Source organism: Colobus angolensis, unplaced genomic scaffold, assembly GCF_000951035.1.
Source record: "Colobus angolensis palliatus isolate OR3802 unplaced genomic scaffold, Cang.pa_1.0 Scaffold168, whole genome shotgun sequence".
NCBI lineage: Eukaryota > Metazoa > Chordata > Mammalia > Primates > Cercopithecidae > Colobus > Colobus angolensis.
In genome coordinates, this window is record NW_012114799.1 from 4,002,179 (window position 1) to 4,023,738 (window position 21,560).

Below are 21,560 nucleotides of genomic sequence, written 5' to 3' on the forward strand. Positions count from 1 at the left end.
TATATATGATATTGTGGCTGTGTGTAAATAGCATTCTTATATAACTGTTCTTCATACTGAGAATCTCGGTCCTAGGTCCCCTTTTTAATACTAATTTACCAAAAAGGGAGAAATCTTAATGCTGGCTTAACAGCTTAATTAGACAATCCTGCCGTAAAATAAATAAATAACAGAGGATATAACAAAAGGAGGTATGAAGAATCTGGAGTTATTTGGCTGAATTGTGATTTGAAATTTTATGACATTATCCTGGCCATGTGTTTTCATAGTCATCACAACTTTATTCTTTTTATACATTAGTTCTATTCTTGAAAAGCTATACATAGAAGACCCATTTGTATACATTGAATTTGATTTTCTTGTTGACTTCCATTATGTTCATAGTATTTGTACATGGGCAGTACTGTAGCTCCTGGTTTTTATACAGCAAGTCCATGAGGCCCTTGGAGGTGCTTCTTCAAGAGGGAATAAGAATTTGTTACTGTGTTCACTCTTGAAATTTCCCATGCAGAACATGAAGATGATAATGTGATGATATGCGTTTTAACAGTGTTGTGGAAATAATCTTGACTCCGAAGGCAAATGTCTCGTTGAACATGCAGAGTGCTTTACACATAGAAGGTGCTAGTGGATTTTGTCTAATCCATGAATGAGGAAGGCACTTCATCTCTCTCTAGGCCTTAGTGTTATGAATCAGGAAAAGTAGAGGGTTATTGAATGGTGTGGTTTCAGAAGTCCCTTGCAGCTCTAAAATTATTTTATGCAATGATGATTCTATTGTCAACTTAGATTAAAAAACAAAACAAAAATAATATACAAACAGTATTTTCAGAGATCCCAGTATACACCTCTGGGAGTCCATGAGTGAGTCTTGCCTATTTCCCAGATCTTGACTTCTCAATTGCTTGCTGAGGAGGGAACTGCCTATTGCTGTGGAGCCCTGGTCCTGGAATTCATGTACATGACTCAGTAACAGAAATCAAATTACTTTTTTTATAGTGCAAAAGTAAAGCATTCCTAAATGAATATTTGCCAAGCTGAGTGACTGGTGAGGTCATTTTCAATGGGAGACTATATTCCACCATGGCTGATTTCAATCTGATTTATTGCCATCCACTCCTGAAGCCAAGCCAACTGATGAAGCTGCTGGCAAGAGTTGGGTCTCCAAGCCCATTGTGGAGATTGAGTCGGTTCCCTGCCATTGCTGAGCAGCCAGGCCAGTGGCACGCTCATTTGGCTACACTTTGCAGGGGCCATCTGATAAGCATGGCCACATGTTCATATCAAGTATGCCAAGAGAAATGCTACCACGTCTGACACAAAATAGAATCTCTGGAGACCTTTATCTTTTGAGAGAAAATATGTTTAGGGTGTCATTGCACTGATTGGAGCCCTTGCTCGCAAAGTTATCTTAGGGTCAGCAAAACAACTGGGTAAGGAGATTGAATCAGTTTCCTGCAACTTCCTGGGGTCAACAGATACTCATGTTCTTTGAGGTTTCTGAGAGTTTTTATAAACCTACTTTTTCTATTTTTTTCTTTCCTTTTTTTACCCTTTCAAATGGCAATGGTGAGGGATTTAGATGCCCTTAATCTATCACATGCCTGTCCAGATCTAGATAAAAAGTTAATGGACCTGTGTTCTACAGGTTGTTAAAAAGAAGTGTCATCTCAAACAACACCTGTCATCTTTGCTGTATAGAATTGGTGTATGGGAGAGTGAGCCTTGATATAAAGACTCTCTTCCTAGTATGGTCAGCCATTGCTCTGAAAGAACTGTCTTCTGTGTGAGGCTCTCATGCAAACACCTGTCTCTCTCTCTCGCATCCACTCTCCTCCATTCCACTTCCTCACTTTATCTTCCTGGTCCGGGAACAGGTAGTTGAGATTCTTACACATGGTACCACCTTTAAGCATTGACAGAAGTGGGATTAACCCCTGGCTTCCATCCTCTTTGTTTTTGAGATTCTTATTATAACCGTATTTCCAGATCTCCTTTGTTCAGCAGTGAGGAGTGGTTATTAAAAACTTTAAATAAGTTTGTAATAAGTGAATGTTTTATGATGCCGTGTAGTTGATAGTTGGTGATACTTTAAAAAAAAAAATAGACAATAGCATCTTTATGTATGCATAAATACTGATCCTAGGCAATTAGAAGATGAAAGTAGCCTTGTGTGACATCCAAGGCACCTAGCATCTGATTTATACAAGCAGTGGGACAGTTAACAAATGATGTATTAAGATTATCTCCAGGCTGGGTGCAGTGGCTCATGCCTGTAATCCTAGCACTTTGGGAGGCTGAGGCAGATGGATCGATTGAGGCCAGGAGTTCAAGACCAGCCTGGCCAACATGGTGAAACGGCATTTCTAAAAATGCAAAAACTAACCAGTCACAATGGCACACACCTGTAGTTCCAGCCACTTGGGAGGCTGATGCAGGAGAATTGCTTGAACCTGGGAGGCCGAGGTTGTGCCACTGTACTCCAGCCTGGGTGACAGAGCCAGACTTTGTCTCAGAGAAAAAAAAAGAAAAATCTCCTACAACCATAAACCTCTCTTTTTTGAATACCAGTAAGATGTGACTGCTAGTAGTTCACACGGGGGTCAGGCCATGTCCCTTCTCCCAGCATCAGGAATGACTTTTCTCTTACTCCTGAAGCTTTCTGCTGTTTTCGTCAGTTGTGTGGCATGTGCAGTCCAGAACTCAGACTTTTTGGGTCAGTGACTCCAAGTAAGGCTCTCCCACTGCTTTTTATCTGTGGCACTTCATTGCATTTGTTCCTTCCATTATTAAACAATATGGGGTCTCCAGTGTGCTGGGCATGTATCCTGGGAGTACCGACGGGTAGAGGAGGCTTCATTGCCAGGCACCTCATTCACTGTTGTGTGTGGTTTCCCTTCCTCCCACGTGTGCCAGCCCCCAGAAGGCAGAGCTGAGTCTTACAAGGATGCAGTGTTGGCATTTCAGCACGTGGCAGGCAGCAGATGCCCAGTGAAGGTGGGCTGAATTTGGAGGTCAGTGCTGAGGATTTTAAAGGCTTTCCTTTTCAGACTGTCGGATGAGGTAACCGTCTTCCTTTTTTCTAAAACGGGATAATGTATGTGATGTATCAAGGCAAGTTATCCTCCATCCATTTCTTTTCCTGTCCTGTATCACGCTATTTCTGTTCTCACCGTTCCTTTGAGACCATCATACCAGTTTCTCCTGCCCTGACTCTCCCCTTTTTCTTTCCTTGCTCTAAGGTCATAGACAGCAAGAAATACACACACACACACACACACACACACATATCTGTCTGGTTTCATATTTCTTTGTCCCTGTCACTTCTTAATATGTATGTGAAATGCCATTGTCTCCCTCTGTACACGTCTCTCTCGATAGGTGTGTGTCTGTTGGGACTGTCAGGAGAATCTGGCTCCACGCCTCACAGGAACACCCCCGCTGCGTGTGTTTGTGACATCTCGTGCTGCTTCTGCTCCTGCAGTGTATATGTTCCTCCTGAATCTTAAGCATTTCTGATGGCAGGAAAAGTATTTGTTCGCTTAGATTAAACCCATATTCGAACACCCACTACATCGTGTGGGCACAAGTGACTGATAAAGCAACAGAATTTTTACACCTGCGTAATCTGCCTTCTGTGTAGATACCTGGTTGCCAATGCCATAGGATCATACAGAGGTGAAGTTTTGGGGGAAAGATGTTGCAACTTGGGCTGGTGTAAGGGTAACGGATAAAACTGAATCCTAAACAGCGCTGAGCTTCATTGCTTACACTTAAAATTTTTATTTTCCCTTGCCCTTTCAACATTTTAAAAAAATGGCATGGGGAAAGCTTGGGATTAACAGCAGGGAGAGCATTCAAGTTACATATCTTGGCAGATCTTTCTCCTTTTTTCTTTTTATGCCCTCGCTTTTGACTTTATTTCAACTTTTATTATAAAGAGTCCATGCCATACAAGTTTGTTACATGAGTAACTATGTGACGCTGAGGCTTGAGGTTCCATGGATACCGTCACCCAGGCTATAAGCATAGTACCTGCCTCCCTCTTTTGAAGAGAGCTTGTGTATAGTAAGCTCAGTTTCCCCTGGAAAGCAGTAACATTAACCTTTTTTGGCCCAAAGTTTTGTTTCTTAACCAAATTTAGATGAGAGGCACTTCCACAGTTAGGAAGGTCCTCCATGGACACAAACTAATAAAAATGTTTATAGAATTTTGGTCATTTGATAGAAACAAAATGAGGAGCCATCCTCTGAAAAGGAGCTGGAAGTCCTTATGAGCTGTGGTGAGTTGGAGGGTCTTGGTCAGGTTATTCCTGGTCAGGTTTGGGAGCAGTTCTGCCCCATGCTGGGAAGGCTGGGACTCCTGGTTTCTCCCAGTCACAGATTCCCTCTACCCAAGAACCTTGAGCACTCTTAAACCAATGCCTCTGGAAGCCCCTTATCTATTCAGACCCATCACTGTGTCACTAAATAAAGGAGAGAAAATTAATGTATAAGAACATGGAGTTGCAGAGGAGACTCTGTTGAATTAGCTGACAAACCACCAGTTTGAGGAAGAGGAAAAGCCCTGGCCTGGTGGGAGTCTCCGCTCAGTCTAGTTCTCCCTGAGCCCAGGAGTCAGGACTGTTGGGCAGAGGGGAACATGCCTGTGTTTATTCAGTCAGATGGCACTTATGTCTTCCTTCTGGATCTCTAGACACTAACCTTCCTATAGGCTCCTCATGTGCTAGGAGGGGAGATGGACTGCCGTAAGGGAATAAAACACAATCACTCACTGCAGTTAGGAGAGACATGAGCAGGAGGCCAGGGAAGCCCAGAGGAGGACGGGATTCCTAATAAAATCCTGACTAGGCGTGGGAAGGAAGAATTAAGAACTATTTCTTCAGAGAGGTGTTGGCTTTAGCTGAAGAAAGAGGAAGGGACTTTAACTGGGCAGATTAAGAGTGGTGACCTGGAGGGACTGAGGAGAAGGACATTCCAGGAAGAGGAAGGCCTGCAGGGAGTCTTGAAAGAAGTCAGTCCAGGAGGCTCTGGCAGAAATCAGGGGCCTTATTTTGGGAATCTCCTAGCATAGCAACAGGGGGGTCTGTGCCTGATTCTGTAAAAAATGTTTTATTGGAACACCGCCCATCCATTCGTTCAGCTGTTATTTGTGGCTGCTTTTTCATGACAACAGCAGAGTTCAGTAGTTGAGACAGGGATCTTGTGGCTCACAGATTGTTAAATATTTATTTTCTGGTTCTTTATAAAAAAAAGTGCTGACCGTTAACTTTATTCCTTGAAATTCTTAATGAATGGACCCACACTGTCAGCTTTGGGGCTTTGCTTGCAGGCCTTCATGGACCTGTTAGTTTATTTTCTCATTCAATGAGCCTGCTTCACCCCGCCCTACCACACCACCGTGTCAGTAGCCTCTAGTTGGCAGTGAATATTCCAGGAGTAGAATAGTATCTGTGATGTAAAGGGGGTGGCATTTCCCTGCCAGGTACCCCCTAAAATGTCTGATTACCAACCGCAGGCTCTCATAGACTGTGCCTAATTTTGTGGAACCTCTGCTGCTGCTCATTTGCTTGGCCAAAACCCCCCATCATGCCAAGTAAGCATTGGCAAGCAAAATCAGAATTAAAAATAGTGATAGGTATAATGGTCGCTGCAAAATACTGTTCTTTTGTGAGGCATTCCGTTTGTTAGGGCTTCTGGAGCTCTTTCCACCTCAAGTTTGCATCTATTTCAGAAACACAGAATGCTTCTCCAGAAATGTCTGTGCATTTGAAATGCTGTTTTCCCAGATATAGCAAGTGAAAGTTGTGTGGAATTATATAGCAAATGCCAACTTTTAAGCACCTACTGTGGTCTGTGTTATCTGCCATTGGGCATGCCAGGCCAGACCCTTGATGGGTGTTGATTTAGTAAGAGCTGGATGAAATAGAGGCAGAGTCATTCCCATTTTACAGATCATGCAACAGGGGCTCTGACAAGCCAAGTAACCTCCATTTTAACTACTAAGAGACCCATGAGAAAGGGTATTTATTTTTATGCTCTAGTTATTCTTAGCAGATAGAGGGCTTATTGAAATACTTGAATCAAGAGGTCAAGAATTTTGGTGACAGACTATCAAAATAACTGGTTTTCAAGGGGCAGGTAAAATCCTTCTTAGCCCCAACTTCCGTCTCAGTCCCAGCAGCCACTGAGTTATTTCAATACCCCTGTGAAATAATATTGCAGTTTGGAATCTAATTTTTGATTATTGCTTTCTTTAGAAAACTATCAGCAGTAAGTAATGATATTTTCCAGACATTTCTGGAAAATATAGTAGGTCTGAAAAGAGAAGCGTGTAGGTTTAGGGTTGTGCTGTTTTCTGACTAAAATGGTCATTCCTACGTAACAGTGTGATCATAATCTTCCCCTCTCTAACATTATTCCACCATGTTCTTAGGGTAAAGATCAGGGTACTTACTGTGGTATTTGAAGCCTTTCCTGTTGCATCTCCTGTCTGGCCTGAGTACCTCACATTTCTTTCTGTTGGAGACCACCTCAGTTCCTTGAACGGCATCGTTAGATCATCCCTTTGGCTGGCTCACTCCTACTTTGTCTTCACATCTTGGCTAAGATGTCGCTGGATGCAGGAGGCCTTCTTGGAGCTTTGGAAAATAGGCTGGGTGTCTTTCCTTGCCCAGCCCTGCCATAATGCCTGTTATACTGTTGTTCCATTGTTCTTTGTTCATTTATTTGTATGTTCTCCACCATTAGACTGTAAGCTTCATTTAATTTTTTTAATCGGCATAAGTATACACATTTATAGGGTACTTAGTGATGTGATATTGTGATACATAAAATATATAGTGACCAGATCAGGGTAATTAGCATTTTCATAATCTCAAACATTTCTCATTTCTTTAGAGCTAGACAAGAGGAATAAGCCCTGGTGTTCTATAGCACTGTAGGATGATGCTAGTTCACAATAATATATGGTTTTAAATAGCTAGGAGGAGTATACTGAATGTTTCTATCAGAAGGAAATGACCCTTAGCTTCTCAAAGGCATTTGTTTTCATTTTGACCCTACAGTCACAAGGAATAGGAACCCATTCAAGCTAGCTAATATAAAAGGAGTTTATTGTGAGGAAATATTTGAAACAATAAGGAGACCTTCATGAAAATCTAAGGACTAGGTCTGTAAGAATCTGTATCCCATGGATACAGGGTGGGAGTTCCTTAGGATGGTGCAGATACATCGTATGACACTGTGCACCAGCTCTGTTCACGTCTCTCTGGCCTGCTGGCTTTCTCAGCTCATGCAGTTGTCTTCACGAGGTCTGTTCATGGCCCCAGCTTGCCCACATAGCCTAGAATGTCCCTACCAGTGCTGGAGGACCCTCCTAATCACATGGCTCTATTTTTTGCTCCCTGCTTGTTTGGTTTCTTAGTTGCCCAATTGCAGATTTCTAAGCAAGCACTCTGGTTGGCCTGGCTCACTTTTTTAAGCCGGGCCACACATGTTGTCATAGGTCTCTGACCAGCCTGTAGGTGGGCTGTCCTCAGGTCAGTCATCGCTGTGAACCAGTCAGCTATGTTGGAGCTGGAGGGGCTCCATGTATCAGAGCATGGCTGCCAACAGAGACCTTTCTTTTTTGGTTTCTCTCCCTACCTCTTGGCTTACAAGAATGTTAGGCTTGTGTTTTATAGATCTCATTGTATCCTTTGTTGTTTTTCATTCTTCACAGATATCATTAACGGAGCTCAAGAAAAATGTGTATTGCCTCCTATGGACGGCTACCCCCACTGTGAGGGAAAGATCAAGGTAAGGCAGAGGCGAGCAGGGTCATTTTCATCATCCCCAGTCTGCACCTCTTCTTTTTCCTTTCCCTTCCTTTTCCTCCTCAGTGATAGAAATGGGTGAGTGAGCCCTTGACATGGATCACTTATGGGGTGCCTCCATTCTGCCAGCTTTGGCTGTGGCTATGACAACCCTGCTCTGCCTGTGTCAACCATGTGGGGTTGGTCAACAGTGGCGCTCACTGGTCAGCATGAGAGAGCCTGGACCATTTCAGGCACTGGCTCAGTCTTTGAAGCTGACTCCCTCTCTCTGTTTCCCAGCCTCCAGCAGGTGATCCTTTGAGGACCAATGACAAGAAACTGCCGTTATTTAGTGTCCAGCTCCCCACCCTCTCAGTCCCTAGGCTCCTGCTCTGAAGCCTTCAGATGGTGGTTTAAGTGTCACATTTGTATTTGTGATTGAGTACCCAGAGACACTTGGCTGCTCTTTTACTTGGCTGCTTTTTTTTCCCAGAAATCCTATTTGTATGCCCTGTCCCTGGGGAGACCACTCCCTGCTCAGTAGTTTTCAGAGAAAAGTGTCCATTCAGAGATGTAGTTATGACAGTGGGACCAGCCCCAGAAACGTTTGGGTGGTATCCATGCGGGCCGTCTGTCAACACTCACTTGTGCCCTCCTGCACACACTGTGTTTCAGGTACCATGCTGTGGCCTGTTGGAATTGGAGTTCCTGGAGGGGGTGTAGATATCAGAGTCCCATTACTTGATCTTGATAAAACTCCCCGAGCCACCGCCTCTCCTGGGCTTTATTGCCTGCTGTACCACAACCTTACTCTCCACTCTAAGCACTTCTGCTGAGGCCTAATGTAAGCCAATGTCTTCCTGTTAATCATCCAAGGAGGTGAGCTGCGCACCTGGCTATCTTGACCTTAGCTCAGTGACTCTGTCACTCAGTTCTTTAGGCCACAGCTTGAGCCATCCACTCCGTCTTCACCATTCCTATCCTCTCCTTCCCTGTCAGCAGATGTGGAGGGCCTGTGAATGGGCTGCTCAGAGATGTTCTTCTTGTTTCAGTGGATGAAAGACATGTGGCGTTCAGATCCCTGCTACGCAGACTATGGAGTGGATGGGTCCACCTGCTCTTTTTTTATTTACCTCAGTGAGGTGAGTAGCTTTCTGTGGCTCCTGGGGGCAGATGTGAGTTGTTGAACTATTCTGTAGCTGAGTCTGAAATTTGAAAAGCTTAAAAACGTGTGATATTTTTATATGAGGACCTATGGTTCTGCCCTTCATTACTTTCCCTACTCCCCAGGAAGGATGATTTTTTTTCCCCCCCTTGAGGGAAGAATAAGTGCAGTTAGTTAGCTATTTCCTTTTTTCCTAGTTTTTTTTTTTTTTTTTTTTAATTGTGGTAAAATAGACATAACATGACATTTGCCATCTTAACCATTTTCAAATGTACAGTTCAGTGGCATTAAGTATATTCACATTATTGTTGCAACCATCACCGCTGTCCATCTCTAGAATTCCTTTTATCTTGCAAAAGTGAACTTCTAGACTCATTGAAATCTAACTCCCCGTTAAGACCCTGCTTTCAGTTATTTTGGAAATATACCCAGAAGTGAAATTGCTGGATCATATGGTAATTGTATTTTTGATTTTGGGGGAACCGCCATACTGTTTTGTACAGCAGCTGCCCCATTTTATACCAGCAGTGCGCAAGGATTTTAATATCTTCATATTCTCACCAACACTTGTTATTTTCTGGTTTTGTTTTTTGAATAATACAGTTATTTAGAGAAAGGAGGATCATTCAACTTGGGTAGGTAGAAAGGAGTCAATATTGGGAAATCTCCTGGGTTTGTCAAGAATAGATGCCATATGAGCCGAATCTTGAAAATATATGTGAGAAGTAAGGTAGGTAAATGAAAGACAAAAGTGTATTCAAGGCAGAGAAACAACATAGGAAAAGTTATGGTATCAGTTGCACAATGGGAGTGGCGGGACAATGGACATAGGCAGCGGCTACCACTTGGGAAGTATGGAATACTCTCCCAAAACCTGGGAATGTGGGTAGACCTACCTGCTGATAGACTTGATCTTCAGGTCCTCTATGCCGTCAACATACTCATCCATGCTGCGGTGGAATTCAATGTAGCTGAAGCTCCTGCTCTCTGTGTAGCTATTTTTGGAATTCTCCCAGTGACGCTTGAGTACATTGGGGGCATTCTGGGCCCATACATATGCGTGTCTATAGCAGTCATTCCAGTTGTCATTAGCACATGTATGCTCAATTTGGTACCCTGAGATTTAGATGAACATGTGAGAGCTCTTATCTTTTGAAACACTTCTTTTTCTCTCATGAGGACATCACATCTGTACTCTTGGATGTGGGTAGTGATGTTTTATGAATTGCCTCCAGTAGATGTTTTTCCTGTGTACAAGCAGCCTGCATAGGATCAAAGCAGGGCCAAGAGTGGGCTCCAGATCTTGAGAGAGGTTGCCATCTCAGTCACCAGGGCCACCCTATTCAGATTCAGCGTTTGAGTCACTGCTCGTAGTAGGGATTCGTGTGTGGATCTGAACAGCAGAGTCTATGTCCTCCTTCTCCTTTTACAGCCCAGGAAGCATTTACTGGTTTACTATAACAGAAACAAGTCAGAAACAGCCAGAGGGAAGAGATGCGTAAGACAGGTTTGGGAGGGAAGTAACTAAAAGTTAGTTACTTTTACCTTTTTTCCCCTAAATCTGAGCCTCATTTTCATTTGTACCCTTGAATTTAAATAGCAGCTTTTGTATTTTTTTTTTTTTTAATGGTTGCAGAGAACTTTATGGGTCACTTGAATCTCGTACAGGCTTTAAGGATATCCGTTTCACCTAGAATCTAGGGAATCAGAACCGGCTGGCTTCCCCTTTATGGACTGGGGGAGGAAGGGGTCTTTGGGATCTTGTGAAACAGGTTCTAGCCAATTCTGAGGTCATGCCTCCATGCACCCTCTGCTGCCCTTTTTAAAATTCTATCCCCCGTGTTTGTTTGCTGTTGCTGTTGTTATTTGACCAATAATAACAGCTGGTGATGCCATGCAGGAAGGAGAATACCTTCATTTTTGAGGCTAAATAAAACATTCTTGCCATGGTTTTCCTTGTGGGATTCAGATGCCTCTCTTTTCTTTGCCATAGGGTGATGGGGATAGAGGCCAAATAGTATTGCTAATAGGACATGTGGCCCTGATTCTGTGGGGTTTGCCCCTCTCTGACTATTACTTCTTTTGCCTGGGTACATTGAAGTCACACAAAAAGTCTGTGACTTGGGGGTCCAACCAGGCTCCATGATTTTTTGGGGGAAGGGGAACAAGGTTGTTCCATTGCCATCATGAAAACCCCAGAGCTAATTCTAGTTAAAATACCTCTTGGAAATGAACAGCTCTGAGAGTTGGGTGTATGAGGCTCCTCATTAGCAGGCTGCTGGCAAATTGACTTGGTAGCATTTATTTGAGTTTCTGGCTTCGGGCTTGGGTGGCCTGTGGTCTGCCTTCTCATTTCCTTCTCCAGAGGAGTAAAGCCTGGGGCCACGCGTTGACCTTCACTCTAGTTGAAAAGTCAATTAGAAGTACCTCTCCTGCCCTGAGGAAAAGGTTCCTCATTTAGTTTAATTTTCAAAAGTTTTATTCCCCTTTCTACTTGATAGAATTTAGCTAGAGTCTGACCGGGCTCCATGATTGACAAGCTGGGCTGATTTCATGCCTTCCTAAGCCTTTGCATGTTGGGGTGTGCTGCTGAGGCAGAGGATTTTCATGCCCATACTTCCATCTCCTGGGAAGGCATGGAGAGTGATCCAAATGGAAGAGACTGCAATTATTTGTGACTTCTTTCCCTCCCTTTGTCACACCTCACCCCTGCCCCCAATGAAGTATATGGCTAAGCTGAGAGAAAAGTGAGGTTCTGGGGAAGGGAAGTAGGGAGGAATACGGGATGAAGAGATATGATGGATCATGTACACTTGCTATCTGAGGCTGAGTATTTCATTTTGGAACCAGCAACTATGTTTTCTCTTCCTGAGGTGTGAAATATGCTTCATTAGCCCATTCCACTCTCTTCTTACACAGATGGTCAGGTGGTCTTTTTGTTACTTGGCTGAATTCTATTCAGTGAGCAGTTATTGAATTCTTTGTCAACAGTTAATGAAAACACATTTTCTTGACACCATGTTATGTGTTAATCATTGTAAAAGCAACAGGAAGAAAGGATGCAGGTAACCAAACCAGGAGAAGGGGTGGAGATAATTAGGGATCTCTTCTTAAAAGTTTTAATCTGAGTGTAACCCTGAACCTCTGTGCTTTTCTATGTTATCATAGCATTGTAATAAGTACCCTGTGAGAGTTAAAGGAGAATTTCACCAATATGGTCCCTTCAATAGGAATACTACCTTAGAGTCTTACACCTGACTTCAGCTTCTGTTTCTGCTGCTTTCTAAGCTCTATGAGGTCACTTAACCTTTTGTGCCTAGGATTCTTCCTTTATAAAATAATAGGAATGTACTTAGAGTACAACCTGGCAGATAAAAGACACTCAATAGCATAACTGACACTTCTATGGTTTTCAATGCTGTGATCTTTTGAGAATAGTTGTGGGGTGTCACTTAGCCTTGGACATGATATGTGGGAACATTGTTCCGTTTTCGAATTACAATCAATTTCGGTTCTCATTTACCAATGTAATACAATTTTAGATCCTTTGACTTCTGGTAATACAGAAATTCAGCTGTTTCCCTTAATGCCTGTTTTTAAATTGACAACATTTGTATGTATTTGTGGTATACAACTTGATGTTTTGGTATGGGTCTGCATTGTGGAATGGCTAAAGCAAGCTAATTAACATGTGCATTACTTCACATACATATTTATTTGTGGTGAGAGTATTTTCCCTTGATTTGTCATTTCTGGGCATGATACTTGTGTTTGCACTGGAATTAGCTGCACGTATGGAGTCAGTGCACCCTATCATTGTTAATGTGAAATTAGTAGAGATGTTTTGTAACACCAGTTAATTCCTTCTTAGTATTTTTTAAATCTTGGACATTATCTGTGGCTTTGTAGGAGCTGTTGGTTCACTTGTGTGGTTTTATTCTCTCTTGCTGTCTTGAAACTTTCCTTATTCTGTTATTTAAGTAAACTCTGAAACCTGCGTTTTTATTTCCTGTATCATCTAGGTTTCTCTTGCAACTGGGGAGGTGATTGAGAGAGACATCTTCATTTGAGTTGTTAACGTGATTAACACATGCACCAGTGACTTTTATTCTATTCCTAATCTTTATTGAAAGAGCCAATTCTTGTTTTGAACTATGTTTAACATCAGAGCTTTGACAGATGCCAAAAGGACATGAAATAAAATGCCTCTTGTATAGTCAGTCACTAGTTGAATTGGAGCATTTAGATTCAGACCCATCTTAAGAGACAGTACTCTTCCTTCATTTTTCTTTCTTATGGTTGTCTCAGTGCACCAGCTTCCGCTGAGTTATGAGATTAGAAATTTCTGTTAGTACTTTCACCCTCACCAACTTGTAGTCTATGGATATTTTTTGGTTAAATCCCAGGAAGCAAAGCCATCAATATTTTTCCTTAAAATACTCCCACAGCTGCTTGTTATAATATCTCTGGCACTGTACTAGAGATGGTAGAGATGAAAGCCGAGTGGTTGCCCTTCCTCAGAGGTGGGACTTTGGGGGCAGACAAGAGAAGAATGAAATACTATTGATTCTCCCTTGTACCAGATACCTCAAATACAGAACAACCCCATTTTATTTAAGTGACTTCAGCATCTGAGGATTTTAATATCCACGGGGGTCTTGAAACCAGTCCCCAACAGATACTGTGGGTCAGCTATACACGATCTTATTTAAACCTCTCGCCAACTCTGAAGAGTAATGGAGAGCCAAGTCATAGATAGCTCAGAGAGGTCAAGTCACTTAGCCCCAAAGTCCTGCACTTTTCATTCCTGCTGTCTCCTTTGTGATGAAGGAAAACTGAACTTGGGTAGCTGACTTGTAGCCATTGACTTCACATTCAGTTATGTGGTTAAATCCACTTGTGATGGAAAAATGACTCTAATTTAGCTAACTTCAATGAATAGATCTTCACTGCTAGTTTTCTAGTTTTCTAATACTCATAATTTCGATACCCTACACCTCCAAAAAAACCACAAACTCTCCTGCTACCATAACTCATGAAAACCAAGTGTCAGCCCTTCCAAGTTGTAGGAATAAGCAAATGATTCATTAGGCAGCCTTGTATTTCCGGAACATGAGGCAGTTCATTTTCTGTATCTGTTTTTGTGAGCCATGTAACTACTCCCATTATAGAGACAAGGCCCTAAAAGTAATTACTCTGAATGTCATTGTTTCAGGTATATTAACTTAACCATCTGCAGAGCCTTTTACTGCTACCAGCTTTTACAAAATTTAGAATGAATTTCTTCATCTCTGTTGATATTATGTTGATAGATGATACTGATGTATTTGACACTGACACCTTTTTTTCTTTTTAAACAGTTGTTACAGAACCTAAGACGTGTCATACCTTTCCAGAGTTCCTAATTTGTTTGTGCTTTTCTTGTATGCACTTCTGTTGCCATTGCAAGTAGAGTTGCTCTGAAATGATCAAATTGCCCAGTGATTGATTGCTAGATCTTAGGATGTGTGCAAGCTGTTGCTTCAAATGCCAATTTGGACTGGATGCATGAGAGTGTGTCTATGACTCTTTCACAAAGGAGCAAAAGAAGCAGTTTCATGCCTTACTTGTCAATCTAGTTCTTATACTTCATAAACAACAGACGTAAAGGTCTTTGCTTCTTTCTGTTCTCCCTTGGCAGTATGTAAAACTAATATTGGCTGAGCGTGTAATTAACCTTGAGTTTAAATTCAGCGTATTTAATCCCTTGATTAATGCTAAGATTAATGCCCAACAGGAAAGGTTGAAAGCTTAAATGTCTGTGAATGCGAGCATGAAATGAAATCCTAATAACCAGTACAATGATTTGGATTTATGAGCTGTGTTGGCTGCTAAAGATAACTTGGAAATGGTATTGCACAGACTAATTTGTCAAAGTGGGCAGTGATAAAGAATGGACTGTTTAGGTTGCAGGAGAAAACCTGAATGAAAAAACAACTAACATTTTGGGGTGGGCCAGGGAGTACTTTTAAAAATATCACCGGATTGTTGCCCAAGAATACCAACACACACCCTTTAAATGTTCAGCCCTTTGAAATGGGAAATTCTCTTTCCTCAAGACATATTTCTGGGCACTAAAGGAGGTGGCAGAGATTTACAATCATATTCTTTTCACCTTCTGTGTTCAGCCTTTATTGGTATCTTTTTCATCTATATATATTTGTTGCTCTTACTACCCGAGTTCTAAGACATCCTTAGTAAAAGAATTAAAAAAAAAAAAAAAAAATCCTGAGTTTCCAGAACAGTATTTGTTAGTCAGCCTAACTGATCTCTGTTTCTCCCTTTAGCCCCTTACCCACTAAAGTTCTTAGCAACACTTCCTGTTTATGAATGTTATATACCACAACGGTTATATTTAGACTTCTTTTTCTGGCCTCCACTTTACAAAAATCAGAAGGGCAAAGGACAAGACTTGCCAAAACCCAAACCGACACTTCTTTGACTGCTTCTTGGAATACATGTGGCAGGATGGGGCTTCAATGCTGTCATCTACAATTTGTTTTTTATACACATTTAAATATTGTCTCATGTAATTTCTCTTATATGACCCTAAAAATACTTTAAAAATTACTTTTAAAAGTATTGAAAAATACTTTAAAAATTACTTTTAAAAGTATTGAAAAATATTTTAAAAATTACTTTTAAAAGTATTGAAAAATACTTTAAAAATTACTTTTAAAAGTATTGAAAAATACTTTAAAAATTACTTTTAAAAGTATTGAAAAATACTTAAAATTTTTTTTTATGTTCAAAATTTCAAGCATGTACTACAAAAGAGTATAACAAACTCCTGTGTGCCCATGATCCATATTCAACAATTGTTAATTCATAGCCAATCTCATTTCATTTATAACCTCCTCTGCATCATTATTTTAGGACAAATCTCAAGTATCATATCTGTTTCAATTTGTATCTCTAAAGAGACTCTTTTAAAACATATTGTACAACTATTCTCATTATAACTGCTAATACTATTTCACACCCGAAAATTAACATAATTCATTCACATCAGATTAGTATTCATATTTTCAAGCCATTGTGTAAATTAAAGTGTATTTATTTGAACTGGGTTTCCGGTAAGGACCCTAAATTGCAATTGTTGATGTCTTTTAAATCTCTCTTCATTTTAGGTTCTCTTCTGCCTCTTATTTTTCTTCTAATTTTTTGTTAGAGAAACTGCTTCATTGCCTTAGAGTTTGTCTTACTCTGAATTTTGGTTACAGCCCATGTTGTTACATAACCTGGCTCTTTGCCCCCTTCTATTTCCAGTAAAGTGATAGCTAGATCTGAGGTTTGATCAGAATAATGTCTAATATTGTTTGTGCAAGTTATTTCATGGATAATGGTATTATATACTTGAGTTAGGAGGCACATAATGCCTGATTTCTCTTTCTCTCTCTCTTTTTTTTTTTTTTGATGTTAGCATCATTGATCAGTGCCCAGGTTCATTAATTCATTAATAGTACCTTCTTAATATATCAGGAATACTTCTGTGCAGAGATGTGACTCTTCATCAGGTATGTGATCATCCTAAGAGGAAGTTCATAGAAGAAACCATTTATTTCCCAGTTCATTTCTTAGCATCATCCGGCTTTTTTTCTTTCTGCTTGCTTGCTTTTTGTTTTTCATTATCATTATGAAGTAATGGATTAAAACATATGAACAGTCCATTGCAGTTATTTTCTTACTGATTGTCAAGTTGCCCTGCTTTGGCCAGTGAGGACCTATTCATACTGCTTTCTCAGACCTTTTGACATGACCATGGTAGTTTGTAATAGTTTTCTTGTTCTATGGTATGCCAAGATCTTCCAGATTCATATCATACAGTTCCTACCCTAGGCCTGGAACCAGCATCTCTAAGAACCACCTTGCTTCCCCGGCCTGCATACCACCCCAGTTTCTCTTAGAAATAATGCCTAGGGGTCACAACCTGAGTGCCAAGAGCATTAATTGCTATTGATTTTTTTCTGGCTGCTGGAGATTTAACAGTGAATAAACCCTCCTCATTATGGTTGTGTTATGTAAGGAGAGATAGCTAGCAACATCAAAAAAGTAAGATGTATCATCTCCTAGACTGTAGTACATGTCGGGGGAGAAATACTAAAGAGAGAGCAAGAAGTACTTATGATAAGTGATGGTGTCAGTTTTGGACAGAGTTTGTCAGGATAGGCCCTACTGAGAAGTTGAGAAAATGATGTTTTACCATATTTGAAGAAAGTGAGGGAGTAAGCAGTGCGGATATCTGACAGATGTTTAGCAGGCAGTGGGAAGAGAAGTGCAGTCGCCCTCGAGTGACCATTAACACCTAACGTCAACAACAAGTACAAGGAAAGTCATCTCCACAGAGAGTTTTGTCTGTTTTGTTCTCACATACAGTGATGTCTGGCACATGTATTTATTGAATGAATGATTCTATCTGAAGCATTTTTTTAAAATCAGCAATAGTTTTTTGTTTTGAGTGAGGAACTTCTAGCTCTAACCCTTCCAGTCTTAAAAAAATGTCGTAAACTTTGTAGCATTAAAATAGGCGAAGACATTTGAGCTGAGACACGAAGCAGGAGTGTTTTGAGCACTGATTAATATGTTTAATATACAGTAGTCCTCTCTTATCCATGGGGGATATATTTTAAGACCCAGTGGTACCTGAGACTGAGGGTAGTACCGAACCCTGTATATACTATGCTTTTTCCTTCACAATGTTATGGCTTCTCTTTGGCTTATCTCAACTGGGGCAGCATCATTACTCTTGGGCTTTGGGGCTGCTATTAAGCAAAATAAGGTCTATTGAACACAGGCACTGAGATCTGGTAACGTAAAGGCTACTGAGTGACTAATGTGAGTGGGTTGTGTCTATAGCATGGATCCCCTGGACAAGGGAGCTACTCCAGCCCTGGGCATGATGGAGCAGGAATCGTAAGCATTCATCATGCTACTAAGAGCAGTGAGCAATTTAAAACTTCTGAATTGTTTATTTCTGGAATTTTTTATTTAATATTTTCAGACTGCGGTTGACTGTGGGTAGCTGAAATATCAGAAAGTGAAACCGTGGATAGGAAGGGACTACTGTAATGCTCTCTAATTTATTATGAGAGCATACAAGGGATCAGATTAGACTGTTAGAATGAACCAATTGTATTAGAAGGCACAGCTTTCTTGCCCATTTGTTATTCTCATTGTCACTTAGCATAATTGCACATTAAACACAAAAAAGGAGCTATATCATTGGTGTCTAAAATGTGACTACCTCTTAAAATTGAGTGACTTTAATTGTCAAAATGTTCTCATGTGGATACAGACCAGTTGGGACCAGTTTTGCCAGCATCCAGTGGGAGCTGTGCCTAGTGAGAGTTGCTATCTAGAAAGTATCTCTATACATTATCTCTGGTTGGCTACAGAGGAATTTGCTGCTTCTCATGTGTAAGGGAAAATTGGCTTTTCTTGTCTTACAGCAATTTGGGATGGATTATTGAGTGTCTCATCCTCTTGTTAGAACCCCACTGGTTTTGTGGCACATTGAACACTTACTACAGCATCCCTTTAAGTTCTGCACGCCACCCCCCCATCCCTGATACACTGAGCAGAACTCTCATGGATCACTCTGGCCCTGTACACTGTCTCTTGCAGGTAGTCAGTTCTGTACTTTGTGTTAATAATATTCCTGCCTGTCTTGGCAGGGGGCAGCAGTACAGTGTTATAGGAAACACATAAGACCTGATTCCCTGTCTGGATCCCACCACTTCCCTACGTGGCTTTGAGCTTTCCCTTGAGTTTTCAGTCTGGTTTCTCCTCATTGAGGTCAAGATAAAGCCTGCTTTGCCTCCCTCAGTGTATTGTTGAAAGGTTCCAGTGAAATGAAAACAGTGAAGCGCCACGTAAGTGGAAAAGAGTATCATTATCATGAGTCTCTTCAGTGCCCCCAAGTCATGCTTTTTGATTTATTCATTCAGTACTTAACAAATACTAATTGAACATTGCCTGTGTGCCAGGTACTGTTTTCAGGGCTGGGGATAGAGTGACAAACCAGACAGATGAGGTTTCTGTCCTCAAGGAGCTTACTTGCAGATGGGGCAGCAAACAATAAAATCAGTACCTAAAAGGACTGACACAAGGGATGAATACTCTGAGGAAAAATAAAGTAGAGAGGATGAGAGTAGCCAGGTCAGTGGGTCAGGGAAGGCTTCTCTAAGGAGAAGTTTGAGCATAGTATGGAAGGAAGTAAGGGAGTGAGGCATAGAACACTCTAGAAGGAAGAGGGTTTCAAGTAGAAAGAAGAACAAATGCAGATGCCCTGAGCTATAGGGTTACCAGATAAAATACATTACAGCCAATGAAGTTTGAATTTCAGCTAAACAATGAATTTTTTCAAGTGTAAGTATGTGACAAACGCTGTGTGGGACATACTTACACTAAAACAAAAACTGTTGTTTATCTACGGTTAAAATTTAATTGAGTACCCTTTTTCTTTTCCCTAAATCTGGAAACCCCACTGAGATAGGGACGAGCTTGTGTGTTCTTTTGAGTTGCAAGGAGGTTGGCTTATGTAGGGCAGGATGAATGAGGCAAACACTGTAAGAGTTGAAGTCAGATTCTGTAAGATCTTGGTATAAATTCTGGAGTTTATTCTGAGAGCAAGGAGAAGCTGTTGCAGCATTTGAGTATGTGTAGAATGTGATCCAATTTTGGTGTTTCATTTGCTCTTTCTTTATAGAACAAATGGTAGGAGCAAGAGTTGGAAGCAGAATTGTTGCTACATTCGTTAACTGTACAGTACTGCCGTGCACTAAGAGTATAATCATTTTAAAGGATTTCTTTTAGAAGACCTAGGCGGTGATACTCCAGTATTGAAGACCAGACTGTGCTTATGGGACTGTAGGAACCAGAAGTTTAGCCAATGTGCTTCAAATACTGATTGAGCTTACCAGATCTGGACAAGACAGGTGGCATTTCCGTCTTTAGCTGTGTCTAGTCTGTGCTTCAGCCTCTTCATCTAGCATGATAATTAGCCATTCTCAGGAGGTTATTTGAAAAGACCAAATGAGATGACGTGTGTAAAGGGCTTATCCTCATGCTTGGCTCCTAGTACATCGCAACTTTTATTCTTATTCTCTCTCAGCCCACTCCCCCTACACAACTCTTCAGATAAGGACCAAAATATTAATCAACTCAGGTGTTGGTGCAGAGGACAGTCTTAGAAAGCTGAACCACTTACCACTTACATGAGTAGACATCCTTTACTATCTGCCCTTTGTCATTAAAACTTTAGAAAGTAGAGGAGTCGGGAGTTGGCATGTGGTAGAGAGAAGTGCAGGGGGCTTACTTATTTTTAGCTTATCCCTTAATGAGTAACTTCATTTGATGTCATCAGTATAACAAATGTGTATATGTTTATGAATGTGAGTATATATAAGTGTAATCAGTGTGTCAAATGAATAGATATATAGTCAACTGTATTCATTTGATATATGACCAACTAGCCTAACAGGATGACATAAATTCTGTCTTTCAGATCTTACAGGATAATAAAATTAAGAGGGTTACCTGATCCAACTCTAAAGTAGATGAGAAAACTTGAAAGCCAAATGGTTTAAAATTACATGCCTAGTTATTTGCAGAGTTGGGCACACAGTCCATTTTGACTAATCCCAGATTCAGTCATCTTTCCCCGCTGAAATAGGTCCCTTATCCCTCACTAAGCTTGGCCTAAAGGTAACTCTAATGTATCCTGGTTAGGGAGGCAACAAATTTCAGTTGTCACTCAGCCCTGCCACTCACTAGATAAGTTATAGCGGCAAATTCACATTAAGCCTTGACTTCATCCCAGGTAACATGTTGATAGTACCCATGTTATAAGGCCCTATGGGGAATTAAATCATGTAGTGTGTGTGTTACGGAGCCCAACATATTGTAAGTCTTCATATGTGATGGCATGCTTATATAACTCCTTTAAAAATTATTCTCTTAATGTTCATTGTGAAATGTATAATATGTAGATTAGCAAAAAGAAAATGAAAAGCACCCAGAACACCATCATCCAGAGATGATCTTAGACTTTTCATATGCATTTTTCTCATTTAGTTTTGATTGTACTTAAATCATCTGAAAAATACAGCATGAAATCCTGTGTGTCGGTGACCCATTAGAACAGGACATTTCACATTAATCATGAAAGAAAAAGCCACAACAAAGACTAATCATTCTTTCAAAAGAACAGAACATTACTACTAAAAGTTTTGCCATATTATATCTAACAACATGCATGTATACATTGAATCTATTAGTTTTCCCAGTAACTTTGTTACTTTTTCTTTCCCTCTTTAAACTCCAACTTGAGTTGTCTATGTATCTGCCAACAAGTTTTTTCCCTTTAATATAATGAATTGTCTATCCTACAGACCTTGGAAATAAGTCTTACCAGATTAGACTTCTAGGGACTCAGAGAATGCTTTGATTCGCAGTGTTCATGTTTAAGCTGCAAAACCCTTTTTGTTCAAGGAAGTTTAAATCACTGTGAGGAGGAATGTCAAAAAAACAAATTGCTATCTTTTATATCTCCTTGTTCAA

The 21,560-nt window shown here is 40.7% G+C and overlaps 1 protein-coding gene and 1 pseudogene across 1 annotated transcript in view; one reads left to right on the forward strand and one right to left on the reverse strand.

Moving 5' to 3' along the window:
• The window catches only part of MGAT5 (mannosyl (alpha-1,6-)-glycoprotein beta-1,6-N-acetyl-glucosaminyltransferase), a 214,620-nt gene that overhangs the window by 60,119 nt on the left and 132,941 nt on the right, over positions 1–21,560 (forward strand). The window contains exons 4-5 of the mRNA XM_011937716.1: positions 7,723–7,799; positions 8,848–8,937. Coding sequence (XP_011793106.1) covers positions 7,723–7,799; positions 8,848–8,937 — 167 coding nt within the window. The remainder of the gene's footprint in view (positions 1–7,722; positions 7,800–8,847; positions 8,938–21,560) is intronic.
• On the reverse strand, positions 9,853–10,280 carry LOC105508807 (annotated as a pseudogene).